This window comes from Phyllopteryx taeniolatus, chromosome 13, assembly GCF_024500385.1.
Source record: "Phyllopteryx taeniolatus isolate TA_2022b chromosome 13, UOR_Ptae_1.2, whole genome shotgun sequence".
Taxonomy (NCBI): domain Eukaryota; kingdom Metazoa; phylum Chordata; class Actinopteri; order Syngnathiformes; family Syngnathidae; genus Phyllopteryx; species Phyllopteryx taeniolatus.
Window position 1 is genome coordinate 25,844,534 of NC_084514.1, and position 19,039 is coordinate 25,863,572.

General features: G+C 41.6%; 1 protein-coding gene across 5 annotated transcripts in view; it reads left to right on the forward strand.

Annotated features, from left to right (window-relative positions):
• Positions 1-19,039, forward strand: part of dicer1 (dicer 1, ribonuclease type III) — a 265,924-nt gene that overhangs the window by 245,794 nt on the left and 1,091 nt on the right. For 4 of the 5 annotated variants that reach the window (XM_061793885.1, XM_061793886.1, XM_061793884.1 and 1 more), the window contains 2 exons: positions 5,492-5,567; positions 18,009-19,039. The exon at positions 18,009-19,039 is cut by the window's right edge and continues 1,091 nt beyond it. In XM_061793885.1, coding sequence (XP_061649869.1) covers positions 5,492-5,567; positions 18,009-18,174 — 242 coding nt within the window. In that variant the 3' untranslated portion in view covers positions 18,175-19,039. The remainder of the gene's footprint in view (positions 1-5,491; positions 5,568-18,008) is intronic. The other variant, XM_061793888.1, reaches the window with a different exon arrangement.

Sequence of the window (19,039 nt, forward strand, 5' to 3'; positions counted from 1 at the left end):
TCTGCAGAAAGCAGACATACAATAATGAGGCCACCAAACCGGACCCCCGGTATGCCTCTGCCGCGCCTAGAAATTCTGTCCATAAAAGGAATGAACAGAATCGGTGCCAAAGGGGAGCCTTGTTGGAGCCCAACTCTCACCGGAACCGAGTCCGACTTACTGCCAGCAATGCGGACCAAACTCTGACACTGGTCGAACAGGGAATGAACAACCCGTATCAGGGGGTTTGGTACCCCATCATCCCGAAGCACTCCCCACAGGACTCCATGAAGGACACGGTCGCACACCTTCTCCAAGTCCACAAAACACATGTAGACTAGTTGGGTGAGTGGAGGCAAGCCCGACTATATCTTCTCGGAACTTCTCGACCTCACACACCAGCTCGGGTTCCTTCCCTGCCAGAGAGGTGACATTCCACGTCCCTAGAGCAAGCTTCTGTAGCCAGGGATCAGATCGCCAAGGTCCCTGCCTTCGGCCACCGCCCAGCTCCATAAACCACGCCACCAGGACAATTTTCCCTCCTTGAAATTCTGCGGACAACGCGCTTCTGTGGCTACAGAATGGTGCTCCATGAGCGGCCAGGAGGAGGAGGAGGGAAGGAGGCTGTGAGGCTAACGGTACTACACTGTTGTGCTGCACCTCCAGCGGCTTCTATAACTGCTGGCAATGGGCCGCGGGGCGGCAGATCTCATCCATTTTACCGCTGCTTCACAACACAACATGCAGATTGAGATTTCAAGCCATATCTCAACAATTCAGTACTATATTGTTCTCAGTCTACTGTATTTAGAAAGACCTGAACACTTAACCACTGATGTTTTGAATGATACACTGGGACAATATTATGCCACTGTCCAGTCAAGACCGACAGAGAGTACAGCTTTGCCATCCTGAGAGCTTGTATCAACCATCACATAGTCGTGCTCAAAAGTACTGGCACCCCATTAGCACGAATGTGTTGTCTATTATATATATTTTTGTCTAAAAAAAAATCATTCTCTCACTATTCTGGCATGTAGAAAATAGAAATAATTTTGGACATCATAATTGACCGAAAACAGGAAATTTTTAGTCTGATTTTATGTCAGTCAAGAAAAAAAGAAAGCATCGTCTCTTTTTATGCAGTCATAGTTTAAACGTTTGACACATTTTAGCCAATATTTTTTGAGACACTTTTTAAGCACAGCTGTATAAATATATCCAATATTGCGTGTAATCATGATAACTGATTTGATCAACATAGCTGTGGTCGTTATTTAACATTGTCAAACAAATCTGTTTGTTGGTGAATAGCATTTACATTCCCTTGGAAAGTTATGGGATTGGAATGACTGTTCATTGTCAAGCCCTCAGGCGTTGCAAGGGAAAATAAATTATTTTTGTAAAACTTTCTATTTTGACTACAAAACATCTACAGTCCCCTCCAAAAATATTGGAACGGCAAAGTCAATTCCTTTGTTTTTGTTGGGTTTCAGATCAAAAGATGAATATGAGACAAAAGGTTAGAATTTCAGCTTTTATTTCATGGTATTTATATCGAGATATGGTAAACAACTCAGGACACAGCAGGTGTCTCCTTTCTCAGGTGTTTCCTTTTAGATTGATTGTTTAAACATTAGTGCTTGCTTTTGGCTTTGGGTTTCACCTGTGAAAACTGCATTTGCTGTGACGCAAACATGAAGACCAGAGAGCTGCCTATGGGAGAAAAGCAAACCATTTTGAAGCTGAGAGAAGAGGGAAAATTGATCAGAGCTGGGCATAGCCAATCCAACAATTTGGAATGTCCTGAAAAAGAAAGAAACTACTGGTGTACTGAATAATGGCCTCTTTATACTCCCGCGCTCGCGTGGGCGGCAACGCTCGCAATGCATCACGTGATGGACGCATTGGGCCGTGCGGCTCCTATGCGTCACTTGACGCGCACATGGCACAAATTGTCGCGTGTTTTACCTCCTGAAGAGGAGACTGAAGGGAGAAACCCCCAGAAACAAAAGAACTGAAAGAGGCTGCAGTAAAGGCCTGGAAAAGCATTTCAAATGAAGAATGCAACAGTCTGGGGAAGTCAATGCGTCGCAGGCTTGATGCAGTTCTTGGAAGTAAGGTTTATGCCGCCAAATATTAAATGTTATTCACTTTAAGTTACCGTAATTACTCGTGTATAATGCACATTCCCCCCCCCCCCCCCCCAAAAAAAAAAAAATTTGACAAAAGTCAATAGTGCGCATAACACATAGGTAGAGGAGAAAATTTTACTTTCACATGTTATAAATGTATGCCGCCATCTTGAGGTTATGGAAAAGATGTCCACTTTCATTCCAATATGCCACCGCCCCCTAGAGGTTATGAAAATGTTGTACACTTTAATTCTAGTATGCCACCTAGAGGTTATGAAAAAGCTGTAGCCTAACCTTTCATTCCAACGACAAAAGTACATATGACTGCCTATATATTCAATTGTGCTCATAAGTTTACATACCCAGGCAGAGTTTGGGGTAATTTTTTTTTTTAAATGTGACTGATGACTGAACAACTACCATCATTAATTTCTCTATGGTTATGTTTTGTTTAATGATAATGCTTTTCTGACATGCTTGACAGTTTAATTTGAATCCCATTAAAATTAAATTAAATGTGTTTTGCCTGCTCCTTCATGTTTTCTTTAAAGAATTGTACACATCTTACAAATTCTGCCTGGGTAATCAAACTTATGAGCACAACTTTGTGTTTTCCATTTACTAAATAAAAGTTGGGCTGTGAATTTAAAAAAACTAACAAATACAGATACTACTTCATGTTTTGATCATATGGGTAGAAGCAAAATCATGCATTGTAAAAATGCATTATACATTGGTTTAAGGGTTTTCCAGAATTTGGAGGTCAAGTTTGGGGGTGCGCATTATACAACCCCAATTCCAATTAAGTTGGGACGTTGTGTTAAACATAAATAAAAACAGAATACAATGATTTGCAAATCATGTTCAACCTATATTTAATTGAATACACTACAAAGACAAGATATTTAATGTTCAAATTGATAAACATTATTGTTTTTAGCAAATAATCATTAACTTAGAAATGTATGGCTTTAACACGTTCCAAAAAAGCTGTGACAGGGTCATGTTTACCACTGTGTTACATCACCTTTTCTTTTAACAACATTCAATAAACGTTTGGGAACTGAAGACACTAATTGTTGAAGCTTTGTAGGTGGAATTCTTTCCCATTCTTGCTTGATGTACAGCTTCAGCTGTTCAACAGTCCGGGGTCTCCGTTGTCATATTTTACGCTTCATAATGCGGCACACATTTTCAATGGGAGACAGGTCTGGACTGTAGGCAGGCCAGTCGAGTACCCACACTCTTTTACTACGAAGCCACGCTGTTGTAACACGTGCAGAATGTGGTTTGGCATTGTCTTGCTGAAATAAGCAGGGGCGTTCATGAAAAAGACGTTGCTTGGATGGCAGCATATGTTTTTCCAAAACCTGTATGTACCTTTCAGCATTAATGGTGCCTTCACAGATGTGTAAGTTACCCATGCCATTGGCACTAACACAGGCCCATACCATCACAGATACTGGCTTTTGAACTTTGCGTCCATAACAGTCGGGATGGTTCTTTTCCTCTTTGGCCCGGTGGACACAATGTCCACAATTTCCAAAAACAATTTGAAATGTGGACTCGTCGGACCACAGAACACTTTTCCACTTTGCATCAGTCCATCTTAGATGAGCTCGGGCCCAGAGAAGCCGGCGGCGTTTCTGGGTGTTGTTGATAAATGGCTTTTGCTTTGCATAGTAGAGTTTCAAGTTGCACTTACGGATGTAGCGCCGAACTGTATTTACAGACATTGGTTTTCTGATGTGCTCCTGAGCCCATGTGGTGATATCTTTTACACACTGATGTCGGTTTTGATGTAGTGCCGCCTGAGGGATCGAAGGTCACGGGCATTCAATGTTGGTTTCTCCAGATTCGCTGAACCTTTTGATGATGTTATGGACCGTAGATGATGAAATCCCTAAATTCCTTGCAATTGTACGTTGAGGGACATTGTCCTTAAACTGTTCGACTATTTTCTCACGCACTTGTTCACAAAGAGGTGAACCTCGCCTCATCTTTGCTTGTGCATGACTGACTTTTATACTCAAACATGGCACCCACCTGTTCCCAATTAGCCTGTTCACCTGTGGGCTGTTCCAAACAGGTTTTTGATGAGCATTCCTCAACTTTCTCAGTCTTTTTTGCCACCTGTCCCAGTTCATGATTATTTGCTAAAAACAATAAAGCAGTTTAGCAGTTTGAACATTAACTATCTTGTCTTTGTAGTGTATTTAATTATATATAGGCCGAACATGAATTGCAAATCATTGTATTCTATTTGTATTTAACACAACGTCCCAACTTCATTGGAATTGGGGTTGTACATGGGTGTGCATTATACACGAGAAATTACGGTAATTTAATAATGTCTGTTCCAATACCTTTGCTCACTTGAAAAGTGGGTGGCTTCAAAGAAACGGTGCTCTGTTCCAAGTTGTTTAACACATCTTGATGTAAATACCATGAAATAAAAGTTGAAATTCTTAACTTTTGCCTCTTGTCCATCTTTTGATCTGAAACCCAAACGTCTTCAGTATACACAAACAAAGGAATTGTCCTTGCCGTTCCAATACTTATGGAGGGGACTGTATTTTCTTAAATGTCACGAATTATGTGAATGTTTTACCAAGAAAACTGGTAAAATTATTAAATTAGGGTCTGGAAAAAGTATGGAATTTTGAAATTTTTATAACAGTGTCTACACACCGATTTATTTAGTGGCAAAATGTGCCCCCCGTGCCGATCGGATGCCCCCCACCCTATCAGGTGTGACCCTGACAGTGCTCCTAAAGAAGCTAAAACGTGCAAGTGATTGTGCTATTCAGAAGCCATAGAGTTGTGGTTCTGGTGGCGTCTGGCATGTGGCATCACATTTTTATTTGTTTCTTCTGAGGAATTGTAAATGCTCTACTTTGGAGTACAGGAGGAGTTATTTTCCTCTGACTGTGGAAATGCGGCCTGCCGATCAGTCACTGCTGGTGCACATGCGTGCCACCGTACATGGAAGCACGTTTTTGCAACGTAACCGGGCAGTCATCTGGCGGGAGGCGGGAAGGCTCCTGGGCTTTGCATGTTCACCTGCGTTTGGGCGCGTCATCCACGGACTGTGCGGCAAGGAGACTTGGTTCTGGGTCCTGAACGAATTCATTCTATTTCTCTTCATTTCAATGGGACAAACTGTTTTGGTCCGCAAAAATTTCAGATCACGAACAGAGTTTCAGAACACATTAAGTTAGTGAACTGAGTTTCCAATGTAATACTAAAAACTGATACTAATAATAATAATAATAATTGTTATTATTAATAATAATAATACAATCTCATGATTTAAAATAAACATCTGTATATGAAACATTTTCTATCACAATTGTCTAACCCTGCATCACTTGCAGAGAAATTCTCTGCAAATGTACCCCGTTCTCCTGTGAGGGAATTGCTTGAAATGGAACCAGAAACTGCCAAGTTCAGGTAAGGGAACAGTTCTTTAAACTTGGCTATTGTTTACAGTATACCATTGTGGCAAGAATAAATAAAAAGAAGTAAAGAACATATTTTGTCAGATATTCACAAACTGTTTTTCAAAATTTTTGAAATGTCTATTTAATTTTATAACATTTAAGCAAGCTAGCATCGTTTTTACTGTACTAATTTTTTTCAGCTGGATTTAGGGGAACTTTATTGCCCTTCAGTGAAATGTGTTCCTTTCTTTTTGTGCATGTGCCAACATACTGACAAACCTAAGGACCTCAAGCCAAGTTTCCTGATGTCATGCATCCAAAATAATTATTTCGATAAATTCTTCAGAGACCATTAACTTGGTTTTATCAGACTCAGAATATGTGATCGGCCGGCTCTGGTTAATAGGTCCTCGTGGGTCAAAAACTGTAAATTGAGATATTCATATTTTCTAATTGTACATTTAATTCCCTTAAAAATGATATATAATACCCTGAAGTACCTGAAAATTTTGAAGTTACAGCAATTTTAACGTTGCCAAGTTGGAGTGCCTCGTTTTGTGAAAAACGTGGTACATACGTCTTTCAAAGGTCCATCGCAACCAGTACCTTAGGAAAAAGATATTGACCCCAACTTTCAGGAACTGTTGATAGACCACTGGAAAGTAAAGTCCAGTAACAGGTAAGGACATCATCAGAGATTTTAACCCTTTAATAGCTGACCTCTCAAGAAAGGAAATCGGCTGAAGATTGTGATTCAGCCGCAACCATCCATGCATCCATTTTCTACCGCTTATCCGAGGTCGGGTCGAGGGGGAAGTAGCTTTAGCAGGGACACCCAGACTTCCCTATCCCCAGCCACTTCATCCAGCTCGTCCGGGGTATCCTGAGGCGTTCATAGTGTCTCCAGCGTGTCCTGGGTCGTCCCCGGGGTCTCCCCCCGGTGGGACATGCCCGGTACACCTCACCGGGGAAGCGTCCAGGAGGCATCCTAATGAGATGCCCGAGCCACCACATCTGGCTCCTCTCAATGTGGAAGAGCAGCAGCTCTACTTTGATCCCCTCCCGAACTTCTCACCCTATCTCAAAGGGAGACCCTGCGGAGGAAACTAATTTTGGCCATGTGTATCCGGGATCTGTTTCTTTCATTCACGACCCACAGCTCATGACCGTGGATGAGTGTAGGAATATAGATCGAGCTTGGCCTTTCGACTTAGCTCCTTCTTCACCACTACAGACCAATACAAAGATACTGCAGACACTGCACCGATCCGCCTGTCGATCTCCCGTTCCATTCTTCCCTCACTCGTGAAAAGACCCCAGGATACTTGAACTCCTCCACTTGGGGCGGGATCTCTTCCTTGACCTGCAGAGGGCACGCCACCCTTTTCCGACTGAGAACCATGGTCTCAGATTTGGAGGTGCTGATTTTCATCTCAGCCACTTCACATTCGTCTGCGAACCGCTCCAGTGAGAGTTGGACATCACGGCTTGATGAAGAAAACAGAACCACATCATCTGGAAAAAGCAGAGATGCAATACTGAGGCCACCAAACCGGACCCCCTCTACGACTAGAAATTCTGTTCATAAAAGTAGTGAACAGAATCGGTGACAAAGTGGAGCCTTGGCGGAGTCCGAATCTCACCGGAAACGAGTCCGACTTACTGCCAGCAATGCAGACCAAACTCTGACACTGATCGTACAGGGACCAAACACCCTGTATCTCTTGTTTCAGTACCCCATACTCCCGTAGCCCCCCCACAGGACTCCCCGAGGTACAAGGTCGAATGCCTTTTCCAAGTCCACAAAACACATGTAGACTGGTTGGGCGAACTCCCATGCACACTCGAGGACCCTGCTGAGAGTTTAGAGCTGGTCCACTGTTCCACGGCCAGGACGAAAACAACACTGCTCCTCCTGAAACTAAGATTCGACTTCCCGACGGACCCTCCTCTCCAGCACCCCTGAATAGACCTTACCAGAGAGGCTGAGGAGTGTGATCCCACACACACCACCCCAGTTTGCCAATCCAGAGGCACTGTTCCCAATGTCCACGCGATGTTGCAGAGGTGTGTCAACCAGGACAGCCCCACAACATCCAGAGCCTTTAGGAACTCCGGGCGAATCTCATCCACCCTCAGGGCCTTTCCACCGAGGAGCTTTTTAACCATCTCAGTGACCTCAACCCCAGCGATAGGAGAGACCGCTTCAGAGACCCCAGACTCTGCTTCCTTATGGGAAGGCGTGTCGGTGGAATTGAGAAGGCCTTCCAACTATTCTCCCCACCGACTCACAACGTCCCAAATCGAGATCAGCAGCGCCCCATTCCCACGATACGCAGTATTGATTGTGCACTGCTTCCCCCTCCTGAGACACCGGATGGTGGGCCAGAATTTCCTCAAAGCTGTCTGGAAGTCTTTCTCCATGGCCTCACCGAACTCCTCCCATGCCCAAGTTTTTACTTGAGTGACCACCAAAAGTGCATTCTGCTTAGCCAGGCGATACCTATCAGCTGCCTCAGGAGTCCCACAGGCCAAAAATGCCCGATAGGACTCCTTCTTCAGCTTGACAGCATCCCTCACCATTGGTGTCTCACTGTCAATGCCCACGTGAGCTTTGAAGTCCCCCAGCAGAACGATGGAGTCCCTAGCGGGAGCACTCTTCAGCACCCCTTCCAAGGACACCAAAAAGGGTAGGTACTCTGAACTGCTGTTTGGTGCATAGGGGCAAACAACAGTCCGGACCCGTCCCCCCACCCGAAGGCAGAGGGAGACTACCCTCTCGTCCAATGGGGTGAACCCCAATGTACTGGTACCAGAGCCCAAGCCCTGTGTGGAGGTATACCTAGTCGGAACTTCTCGACCTCATGCACCAGCTCGGGCTCGTTCCCTGCCAGAGAGGTGACGTTCCACGTCCCTCGAGCCAGCTTTTGTAGCCGGGGATGGGATGGCCAAGCTCCTCGCCTTCGGCTTCCACCCGGGTCACACTGCACTTGACCCCTATGTCCCCTCCCACAGGTGGTGAGCCAATGGGAAGGGGGACTCACGTTCCCCTTTCGGGCTGTCCCCGGCCGGGCCCCAGGGGTGCAGGCCCGGCCACGACCAAAAAATAAAAGCACACTATGCTTACAATTAATCTCCTGAAGCATCATCATCCTCACAGGCAATGTTCAGACTACAGGGCATGATGCCCACTTCAGATTTTTTGTTCAATCCGGTCCTTTTATGAAGTCGTTCACAGAAAAACTAAATGTGACTTGTCCGTGATGTCACACGCATGCGCACAAGCGCGAGGCGCCGTGTTTATGGAAGTCATGACGCATTTGTGGCAATATCAAGTGTTTTGTGCAACCGGAGCCAACATTTTCTTATATTTATCAGTTGTAAAGTATCTTCATTTCGCCACTGACTGTTTTCTGCTCCTTCGTCCGCCTTTTGTTGACCTTAGTTTGGATCCGCGTGCCGTGAATGTCCATATTACACTTGCGTCGATACATATCCGATTTATATCCACATATGAAAGAGGCCTGGGTCAGATATCAAAATATCCTAATTTTACTATTCACATTGGCATTAACAAATAAGATGCGTGACATTGGGCAAAAAAATTTTTTATTGACCTGCATTGTGAACAGTCTGCAAGATAATAGTCCCCCATAAGCGGATGGTACAGTATGTCATAACGTGTAGCAGCACCATGGAAGTTCAGTACACTCATCTCATTCAATGCATCGGCCACCTTTTTGACCTGTTTTTCACTCTTGGAGGCCAGAATGAATTGCTAGAAAACAGTTACAAATCATCCAACAGTTGATATCTTTGAAATATACTTACCATCATTCATTTCAAAACAGATGACATCAGAGGTGTCCAAACCTTTTTCTCAGGGGGCCACATACAGAAAAAAAAGAATGAAAGGTCCACTTAGAAATTCTTCAACTTTAGTAAACATGCACGGTATTGTTGGAGAAATCTTGCATTCGAAAATATTCATCTGCTCTATTTTCGTCCATTATGTGAAATATACCTTGCAACATGCGGACTCTTTAGCTAGAGTGGCTCATATGTGATTTATACAACCCCAATTCCAATGAAGTTGGGACGTGTTAAACATAAATAAAAACAGAATACAATGATTTGCAAATCATGTTCAACCCATATTTAATTGAATACACTACAAAGACAATATATTTAATGTTCAAACTGATAAACTTTATTATTTTTAGCAAATAATCATTAACTTAGAATGTTATGGCTGCAACACGTTCCAAAAAAGCTGGGACAGTTGGCAAAAAAGACAGAGAAAGTTGAGGAATGCTCATCAAACACCTGTTTGGAACATCCCACAGGTGAACAGGCTAATTGGGAACAGGTGGGTGCCATGATTGGGTAGAAAAGGAGAAAATAGTGGAACAGTTTAAGGACAATGTTCCTCAACGTACAATTGCAAGGAATTTAGGGATTTCATCATCTCCGGTCCATAATATCATCAAAAGGTTCAGAGAATCTGGAGAAATCACTAAATGTAAGAGGCAAGGCCGAAAACAGGTGTTTGATGAGCATTCCTCAACTTTCTCTGTCTTTTTTGCCACCTGTCCCAGCTTTTTTTTTTGCCACCTGTCCCAGCTTTTTTGGAACATGTTGCAGCCATAAAATTCTAAGTTCATGATTATTTGCTAAAAACAAAAACGTTTATCAGTTTGAACATTAAATATCTTGTCTTTGTAGTGTATTCAATTAAATATAGGTTGAACATGATTCGCAAATCATTCTGTTTTTATTTGTTTAACACATTGTCCAACTTCATTGGAATTGGGGTTGTAAGTACATTGTATTCTTGAAGTCCAAAATGTGTTTTATCTAGATATTAACCATGTAATAACCAATTACCAATTGTGAAGGCAAATTAGCATAAACCTAAGAGTTTTCACTTGGTAAGATTAGTTATTAACAAAATATCTTTGGCCTTAAGAAAGCTCCTAAGGGGAAAAACTGTTATAGGTGGGAGGACAACTTTCAGTTAGCCCGTGTATTAAACAGAGATGATGACGGAAAGACCTAGAATAGGAGGAATACTTTCTGTATCTATTGAACGACAGTGGTTTATTAAGACGCTACCGTCTTGATCCTGCCTACAGGGATAATGTTTGTGGTTGACCTCATCTGGGATGAGCTTTTACCACCCAACGAAGTAACCAAAGAACGCCTGAGATGAAAGTCATCACAACACTGCAAAACCTGGCTATGGGAAAAATGCAACAATGAAACAGTGAAGACTTGGGTCTGTCCCAACCCTCTGTCAGTAGAGGGTCAGCCAGAATACAGCCCTTTCACAGGCTTGTATTATTGCGCATTTTGTTCGCTGGATGCTCACTCGTTAGCAGGCTCAGAAATGGGCATTCATGGTAATTGCGGTTTTCCCTGTTGTTGGTGGTTTATTGATGCGACTGACATCCGCATAAACTGCACCATTGCAAGATAAGGACGTTTATATCAACAGAAAGCCGTATAGCCTCACCATTTAGATATTTTTCAGTACAAACAAAATGATTTTGGACGTTGTGTTAAAATTGCCTGGCTCAAGGGACAATTCCAGACGACTGTCTGAGAGCGGCTTGTGACAGCTGTTTAGCTGTTGATCCACCCCCTAAACAGTCCAGTAAATGAACACATACAATTCTATAACATTCATACAACTATTTATATCCAAGTAAGTGATGTCAGCAGCCATAGCCCTACGGTAGCCAACAATCAACTGTTTGAGAAGAACTTTGCTTGTCTGCTGCAATCTCCACTCTTGATTTGGATTTGGGATTGCAGCATGTACCAGCAGTTCTCACCCTCATCGCTTGTGCTTAAAATAGTGTGGATGACACATTGATTTGTCATGCACTCCCATGCACTCCCAAGTCTACCGCTTCCCTTGTGCTGTTTTCCTGTGACCAGATTCACCTCTTGAAACTCCTTGGTTTCTCCTCCACAAGCTGTGCCAACATATGGAGGACCAAGAGTGCACAAATTAAATACGAGGGGCGGTCAGAAAGTAATGACTCCAACTTAACCTATGAATAATAATAATAATAATAAAAATCTACAAATGTTCCCAGATTGTAGTTTAAGTCCTTTGAAAGTTTATTGAAAAAAAAGCTTTGGAAAGGGAACCACCACTAAACATTTTCAAAAGGCTGCAAAAGGTGTATGGGGAAGCTGCAATAGGCTACAGCACAGTCAAAAGGTGGGTGTCCAACCATGTAAATTTTGGTATTAGAGTCATTTTCATTTAATTTGATCAGTAATGATAGTCATGGCCCACTGAGTTTCCTTTTGAAAATCAATATATTTTTTTCTGATACCAGTATTTGAATTATTGACAGTTGTTCTCCACGAAAAGGCCTTAGTTGTTTCTAAGAAAAAGGTTAGGGTTAGGTAATTCTAAAGTACTGTAATTTCTCAGGTATAATATCCTCTCGGGTAAAATGTGCGGCCCAAAGGTTGACTGAAGTCAATTTATGTACTATGCACACCATGACTTTTTCACCATTTGTATTTTCATATGCTAAAAATAGTTAGTGATCATCCATCTTTGATAAAATTTTCATATACATGGTCCCTGAAAAAGTATTGGCCCCCTTCTCAAATTCTTATATTTTTGCATACGTTCCCCACTTTATTGTTTCGGATCATCAAGCAAATGTAAATACCAGGCAAATATAACTTAAGTGAACTTAAAATGCTTTTTTAAAAGGTGATTCCATTAAGGCGGGAAAAATCTACTGGAGTTACCTGACCCTGTGTGGGAAAACTAATTACCCCTATTGTTAAATTATGAATTAATTGTGACGAAGCACAACTTTTGGTTAATTTTCACTGGTCACAACCAAGCCTGATTTCCTCCAGAACCTGTCAGACAAAAGATTGAAAAAACTGCAACAAAATGACACGATCCAAACAAATTTAAGGTCAAGAAATACATTAATTGACATCAATCGGTCTGGAAAGGGTTGGAAAAGCTATTTCTAAAGCTTTAGGATTCCAGCAAACCATAGGGAGAGCCATTATCCCCACAGGGAGAAAACATGGAACAGTGGTGAACCTTCCCTGCCTACAAAGATTACCCCCAAAAGAAGAGCAATGACTAATCCAGGAGGCCACAAAGGAACTCAGGACAACTTCTAAAAAAACTGCAGGTCTCCCTTGCCTGAATTTAGGCCAGTGTTCATGACACAACAATAAGGAAGAGACTGGGCAAAAATGGCAGCGTTCCAAGGCGAAAAACACTGCTGACCAAAAAGAACATTAAGGCTTTTGCAAAAAAATAAACATCTGAATGATTCCCAATACTTTTTTGGGAAAAAATTATATGGACTGACGAGATACAAGTACAGCTTTTTAGAAGGTGTGTGTCTCATTACGTCTGACATAAATAGCATAGCATTTCAGAAAAAGAACATCATACCAACCATCAAACATGGTGGTGGTAGCGTGGTAGTGTTGGGCTGATTTCTCTTCAGGACCTGGACAACTTGCTGTGATTAATGGAACCTGCTCTTTATCAGAAAATCCTGAAGCAGAATGTTCAGCCATCAGTAAGTCAACTTCTAAATGTTTTAAAAAAACAAAATGCAGGTTTTGGAGTGGCCTATTCAAAGTCCGGACTTGACTCCTATTGAAATTCAGTGGCATGACCTTATAAAGGCCGTTCATGCTGGAGACCGCGACATGCTCTGACACCGCGAGAGACGGCGAGATTTCCAAGACGAAATTTGCCGGCCGCGCTGCAAAATCAGATTAGCAACCCTGAGACTACCCCCCATGCTACTTGTGCTTGTACACAACCCCAATTCCAATGAAGTTGGGACGATGTGTTAAACATGAATAAAAACAGAATACAATAATATGCAAATCATGTTCAACCTATATTTAATTGAATACACTACAAAGACACAATATTTAATGTTCAAACTGATAAACTATTGTTTTTAGCAAACAGTCATTAATTTAGAATTTTGTGGCTGCAACACGTTCCAAAAAAGCTGGGACAGGTGGCAAAAAAGACTGAGAAAGTTGAGGAATGATCATCAAACACAAGTTGGGAACATCCCACAGGTGAACAGGCTAATTGGGCACAGGTGGGTGCCATGATTGGGTATAAAAGGAGCTTCCCTGAATTGCTCAGTCATTCACAAGCAAAGATAGGGCGAGGTTCACCTCTTTGTGAACAAGTGCGTGAGAAAATAGTCGAACAGTTTAAGGACAATGTTCCACAATGTACAATTGCAAGGAATTTAGGGATTTCATCATCTACGGTCCATAATATCATCAAAAAGTTCAGAGAATCTGGAGAAATCACTACATGTAAGCAGCAAGGCCGAAAACCAACATTGAATGCCCGTGAGCTTCGATCCCTCAGGCGGCACGGCATCAAAAACCGACATCAATGTGTAAAGGATATCACCACATGGACTCAGAAACACTTCAGAAAACCAACGTCAGTAAATACAGTTTGGCGCTACATCCCTAAGGGCAACTTGAAACTCTACTATGCAAAGCAAAAGCCATTCATCAACAACACCCAGAAACACTACCGGCTTCTCTGGGCCCGAGCTCATCTAAGATGGACTGATGCAAAGTGGAAAACTGTTCTGTGGTCCGACGAGTCCACCTTTGAAATTGCTTTTGGAAATTGTGGACGTCGTGTCCTCCGGGCCAAAGAGGAAAAGAACCATCCGGACTGTTATGGGCGCAAAGTTCAAATGCCAGCATCTGTGATGCTATTGGGGCTGTGCCAGTGACATTGGTAACTTACACATCTGTGAAGGCGCCAGTAATGCTGAAAGGTACAGAGAAACATATGCTGCCATCCAAGCAACATCTTTTTCATGGACGCCCCTGCTTATTTCAGCAAGATGATGCCAAACCACATTCTGCACGTGTTACAACAGCGTGGTTTCGTAGTAAAAGAGTGCGGGCACTAGACTGGCCCGCCTGCAGTCCAGACCTGTCTCCCATTGAAAATGTGTGGCGCATTATGAAGCATAAAATATGACAACAGAGACCCCGGACTGTTGAACAGCTGAAGCTGTACATTAAGCAAGAATGGGAAAGAATTCAACCTACAAAGCTTCAACAATTAGTGTCCTCAGTTCCCAAACGTTTCTTGAATGCTGTTAAAAGAAAAGGTGATGTAACACAGTGGTAAACATGAGCCTGTCCCGTCGTTTTTGGAACATGTTGCAGCCATAAAATTCTAAGTTAATGATTATTTGCTAAAAACAATCAAGTTTATCAGTTTGAACATTAAATATCTTGTCTTTGTAGTGTATTCAATTAAATATAGGTTGAACGTGATTTGCAAATCATTGTATTCTATTGTTTAACACTTCAACATCCCAACTTCATTGAAATTGGGGTTGTATGTATAACTCGTGATATTTTCCCTTGTCTTCCGTTTACGTTTTGGCTAATCTGAACTCGTATACAACACGTTCAATACCTCAATACATATTACCTCCTAACTCAACTTCATATTACCAAGCTACTCAGTAAGAAAGTTCCCATTAAATATATTATATTTCAATATTTTCTTTACTTTCCCACACACGTACAGAAGACGATACACACACACAGATTGTCCCACATTCACTTATCGCAATTGTACACTTACCATTAATGTTACCTTTTGTTTCATGGAATGTACGTTCACAGGCAAAAGGAATTAAGATTATGGATTATCACAGAATTAAAAAACGGATCTCTTTTTCATACAAGAAACCCATTTGTCTAAATCAGAAGAAAATTACCTTTCTGATTTAAATTTCAGTCAGACCTTTTCAGATAGCTATAAGAGCATACAAAGAGAAGTCTCAATACTAATTCATAATAGACTACTTTTTACGCTAAATACCACAATAATTGACCCCGACGGCCGATACATAATTGTTCATTCAACTATATTTAACAAATCATACGCATTAGTTAACGTATGTACCCCTAATATTGACGAACCAACCATAGTCCGCTCAAATTTAAAAAATACCAATCACAGTCTTGCCGAATATTAGCTGAATATATGCATGATTTTGGACCTGCCGTCATATGTAGAATAAAAAAATCATACAAAAAGGGAAAACACTTTCTTTTCTTCAGTACACCGTTCCTTCTCTAAAATTGAATTCTTACAAATAATTCAGTTGCTCAAAACAGTACTTCCAAAATGCATCCAATAATAATCAGCGATCATGCTCCAATTTCTCTCTGCCTCAAACTTTAATCAAACATGATACCTTCTCCAACCTGGCACTTTAATACTTCTCAAGTGAAAGATCCAGAGTTTGATATACAGGGGGTACGGAAAGTATTCAGACCCCCTTAACTTTTTCACTCTTTGTTGCAGCCATTTGCTAAAATCATTTAAGTTCATTTTGTTCCTCATTCATGTACACACAGCACCTCCTATTGACAGAAAAAAACAGAATTAATGAAATTTTTGCAGATTTATTTCAAAAAAACAACTCCTATCACACAGCCATAACTATTCAGACCCTTTGCTGTGACACTTGTATTTTAATATATATAGCTTGGGTGCTGTCCATTTCTTTTACATATGCTTGAGATGGTTCTACACATTCATAGGAGTCCAGCTGTGTTTGATTATACTGATTGGACTTGATTAGGAAAGCCACACACTTGTCTATATAAGACCTTATAGCTCACAGTGCATGTCTGAGCAAATGAGAATCATCGGGTCAAAGGAACTGCCTGAAGAACTCAGAGACAGAATTGTGGCAAGGCACAGATCTGGCCAAGTTTACAAACACATTTCTGCTGCACTTAAGGTTTCCTAAGAGCACAGTGGCCTCCATAATCCTTAAATGGAAGACATTTGCTGATCAGAACCCTTCGTAGAGCTGGCCGTCCGGCCAAACTGAGCAGTTGGGGGAGAAGAGCCTTGGTGAGAGAGGTAAAGAAGAACCCAAAGATCACTGTGGCTGAGCTCCAGAGACGCAGTTGGGAGATGGGAGAAAGTTCTAGAAAGTCAACTATCACCGGAGCCCTCCATCAGTCGGGGCTTTATGGCAGAGTGGCCCGATGGAAGCATCTCCTCAGTGCAAGACACATGAAAGCCCGCCTGGAGTTTGCTAAAAAAACAAAACAAAACAAAAAACGAAGGACTCCAAGATGGTGAAAAATAAGATTCTCTGGTCTTATGCGACCAAGATAGAACTTTTTGGCCTCAATTCTAAGCGGTCTGTGTGGAGAAAACCAGGCACTGCTCGTCACCTGTCCAATACAGTCCCAACAGTAAAGAATGTGGGGGTGTTTTTCAGCTGCAGGGACAGGGCGACTGGTTGCAATCGAAGGAAGGAAGGATCAATGCGGCCAAATATAGGGATATCCTGGATGAAAACCTTCTCCAGACTGCTTAGGACCTCTGACTGGGCCGAATGTTCACCTTCCAACAAGACAACGACCTAAGTACACAGCTAAAATAACGAAGGAGTGGCTTCCAAACAACTCTGTGACTGTTCTTGAATGGCTCAGCCAGAGGCCCGATTTAAACCCAATTGAGCACGTCTGGGGAGACCTGAAAATGGCTGTCCACCAATGTTCACCATCCAACCTGACAGAATTGGATAAGATCTCCAAGGAGGAATGGCAGAGGATCCCCAAATGCAGGTGTGAAAAACATCATTCCCAAAAACACTCATGGCTGTATTAGCTCAAAAGGGTTCTTCTACGAAATATTGAGCAAAGGGTCTGAATACTGAGCAAATGGTCAGAATTGGATAGGATCTCCAAGGAGGAATGGCAGAGGATCCCCAAATGCAGGTGTGAAAAACATCATTCCCAAAAAGACTCATGGCTGTATTAGCTCAAAAGGGTTCTTCTACTAAATACTGAGCAAAGGGTCTGAATACTTATGGCTGTGTGATATTTCAGTTTTTCTTTTATAATAAATCTGGAAATATTTCAACAATTCTGTTTTTCTGTCAATATGGGGTGCTGTGTGTAATGAGGGAAAAATGAACTTAAATGACTTTAGCAAATGGCTGCAATATAACAAAGAGTGAAATGTTAAGGGGGTCTCAATACTTTCCGTACTCATTGTGTGTGTGTGTGTGTGTGTGTATGTATGTATATATATATATATATATATATGTATGTATATATATATATATATATATATATATATATATATATATATATATATATATATTTAACCGGTATTGAACAAATTATATGAGAATGACCAATTGATTATAACAAAAAATAAGCATATTGTAACAGGTACTGCTGCTCTCCAATTTGTTATACTGGCTACTTGCGACTGTTTGTGAAACTCTTAAAACACAGAAAGTGAATAATCAAGTTTGGATGAAAATGTTTGTGACCACTGCTAATGTATTTTGATTTGAAAACATGCAAGTAATTTTTTGATCTCCTTTGTATGTAGCCCCGCAGAGAGAACTTACGACGGGAAGGTCCGGGTTACAGTGGAAGTCGTAGGAAAGGGCAAGTTCAAAGGAGTCGGACGGAGCTACCGTATTGCCAAGTCAGCAGCGGCCCGACGAGCTCTGCGCAGCCTCAAAGCCAATCAACCTCAGGTCCAAAACAACTGAGCTCTTCTCAGCATTAAGCACCTACGCTCTTGATGCTTATGGAGAAAAAGCAGTATTTGCTATCCAACACAACACAATGCTCGGTAGGCCCTACATGTTATACTAAGTGATGAACATCTGGGGCAGCCAGGGAACACTGTGTGGAGATGCAACAGAAGTGGCTGACTTTTTTACAACAGATTTTACATCTGATCTTTTTCATTGTTTTTGCGCAAACACAATCTTTATTTTGCTCTCTTTGCTTTTGTGTAATTATGAGTGCTTTATTAACATTAAGCAAAGTGTTTAAAATGGTCAGGTTGCAATGTGTATTGCTATTTTTCTCTTAACCTCATCAGTAATTAAGATGATGCATATGCCTGTTATGTTCTCACTTTGTGCATAGTTCAATAAAAGTGTAAATCAATGTGTATAGCTAGGAGAAATACAAGAAACTCCTCAGCCTGTGCATGAAAGCCAGTCAGTTTGTTTGTTTAAAAAATGCTAGCAGCAGACATACAGTAGCTACCAGATTCCACTGGAGAGAAAAAAAACACTAGCGGTGTTGCTATGGGAAAATTTTATTTGTAATCATTCTTCCACTTAGTCTTCTAGGGTCTGTAATTGAGAATTGTGTGGTCACATTGACACCAAAATGATATAAATAGAAATGTATACGAATCTCTAATTATATTCTTGAGCTCAGAGGCTAAGTTCAACCCGTGTGTCCTGCCAAATAAAGAGGAATATAAACATTCCCAGTTACTGTAATTTAAACTAGTTTTGAACCGTAATTGGGTTGTATATTGCTTTCTAAAACTGTGTGAACTGGATTTCTTTGTGTTAAAATCTTTTTTTATATGACAGTGAGATTAAATGTTGTGGC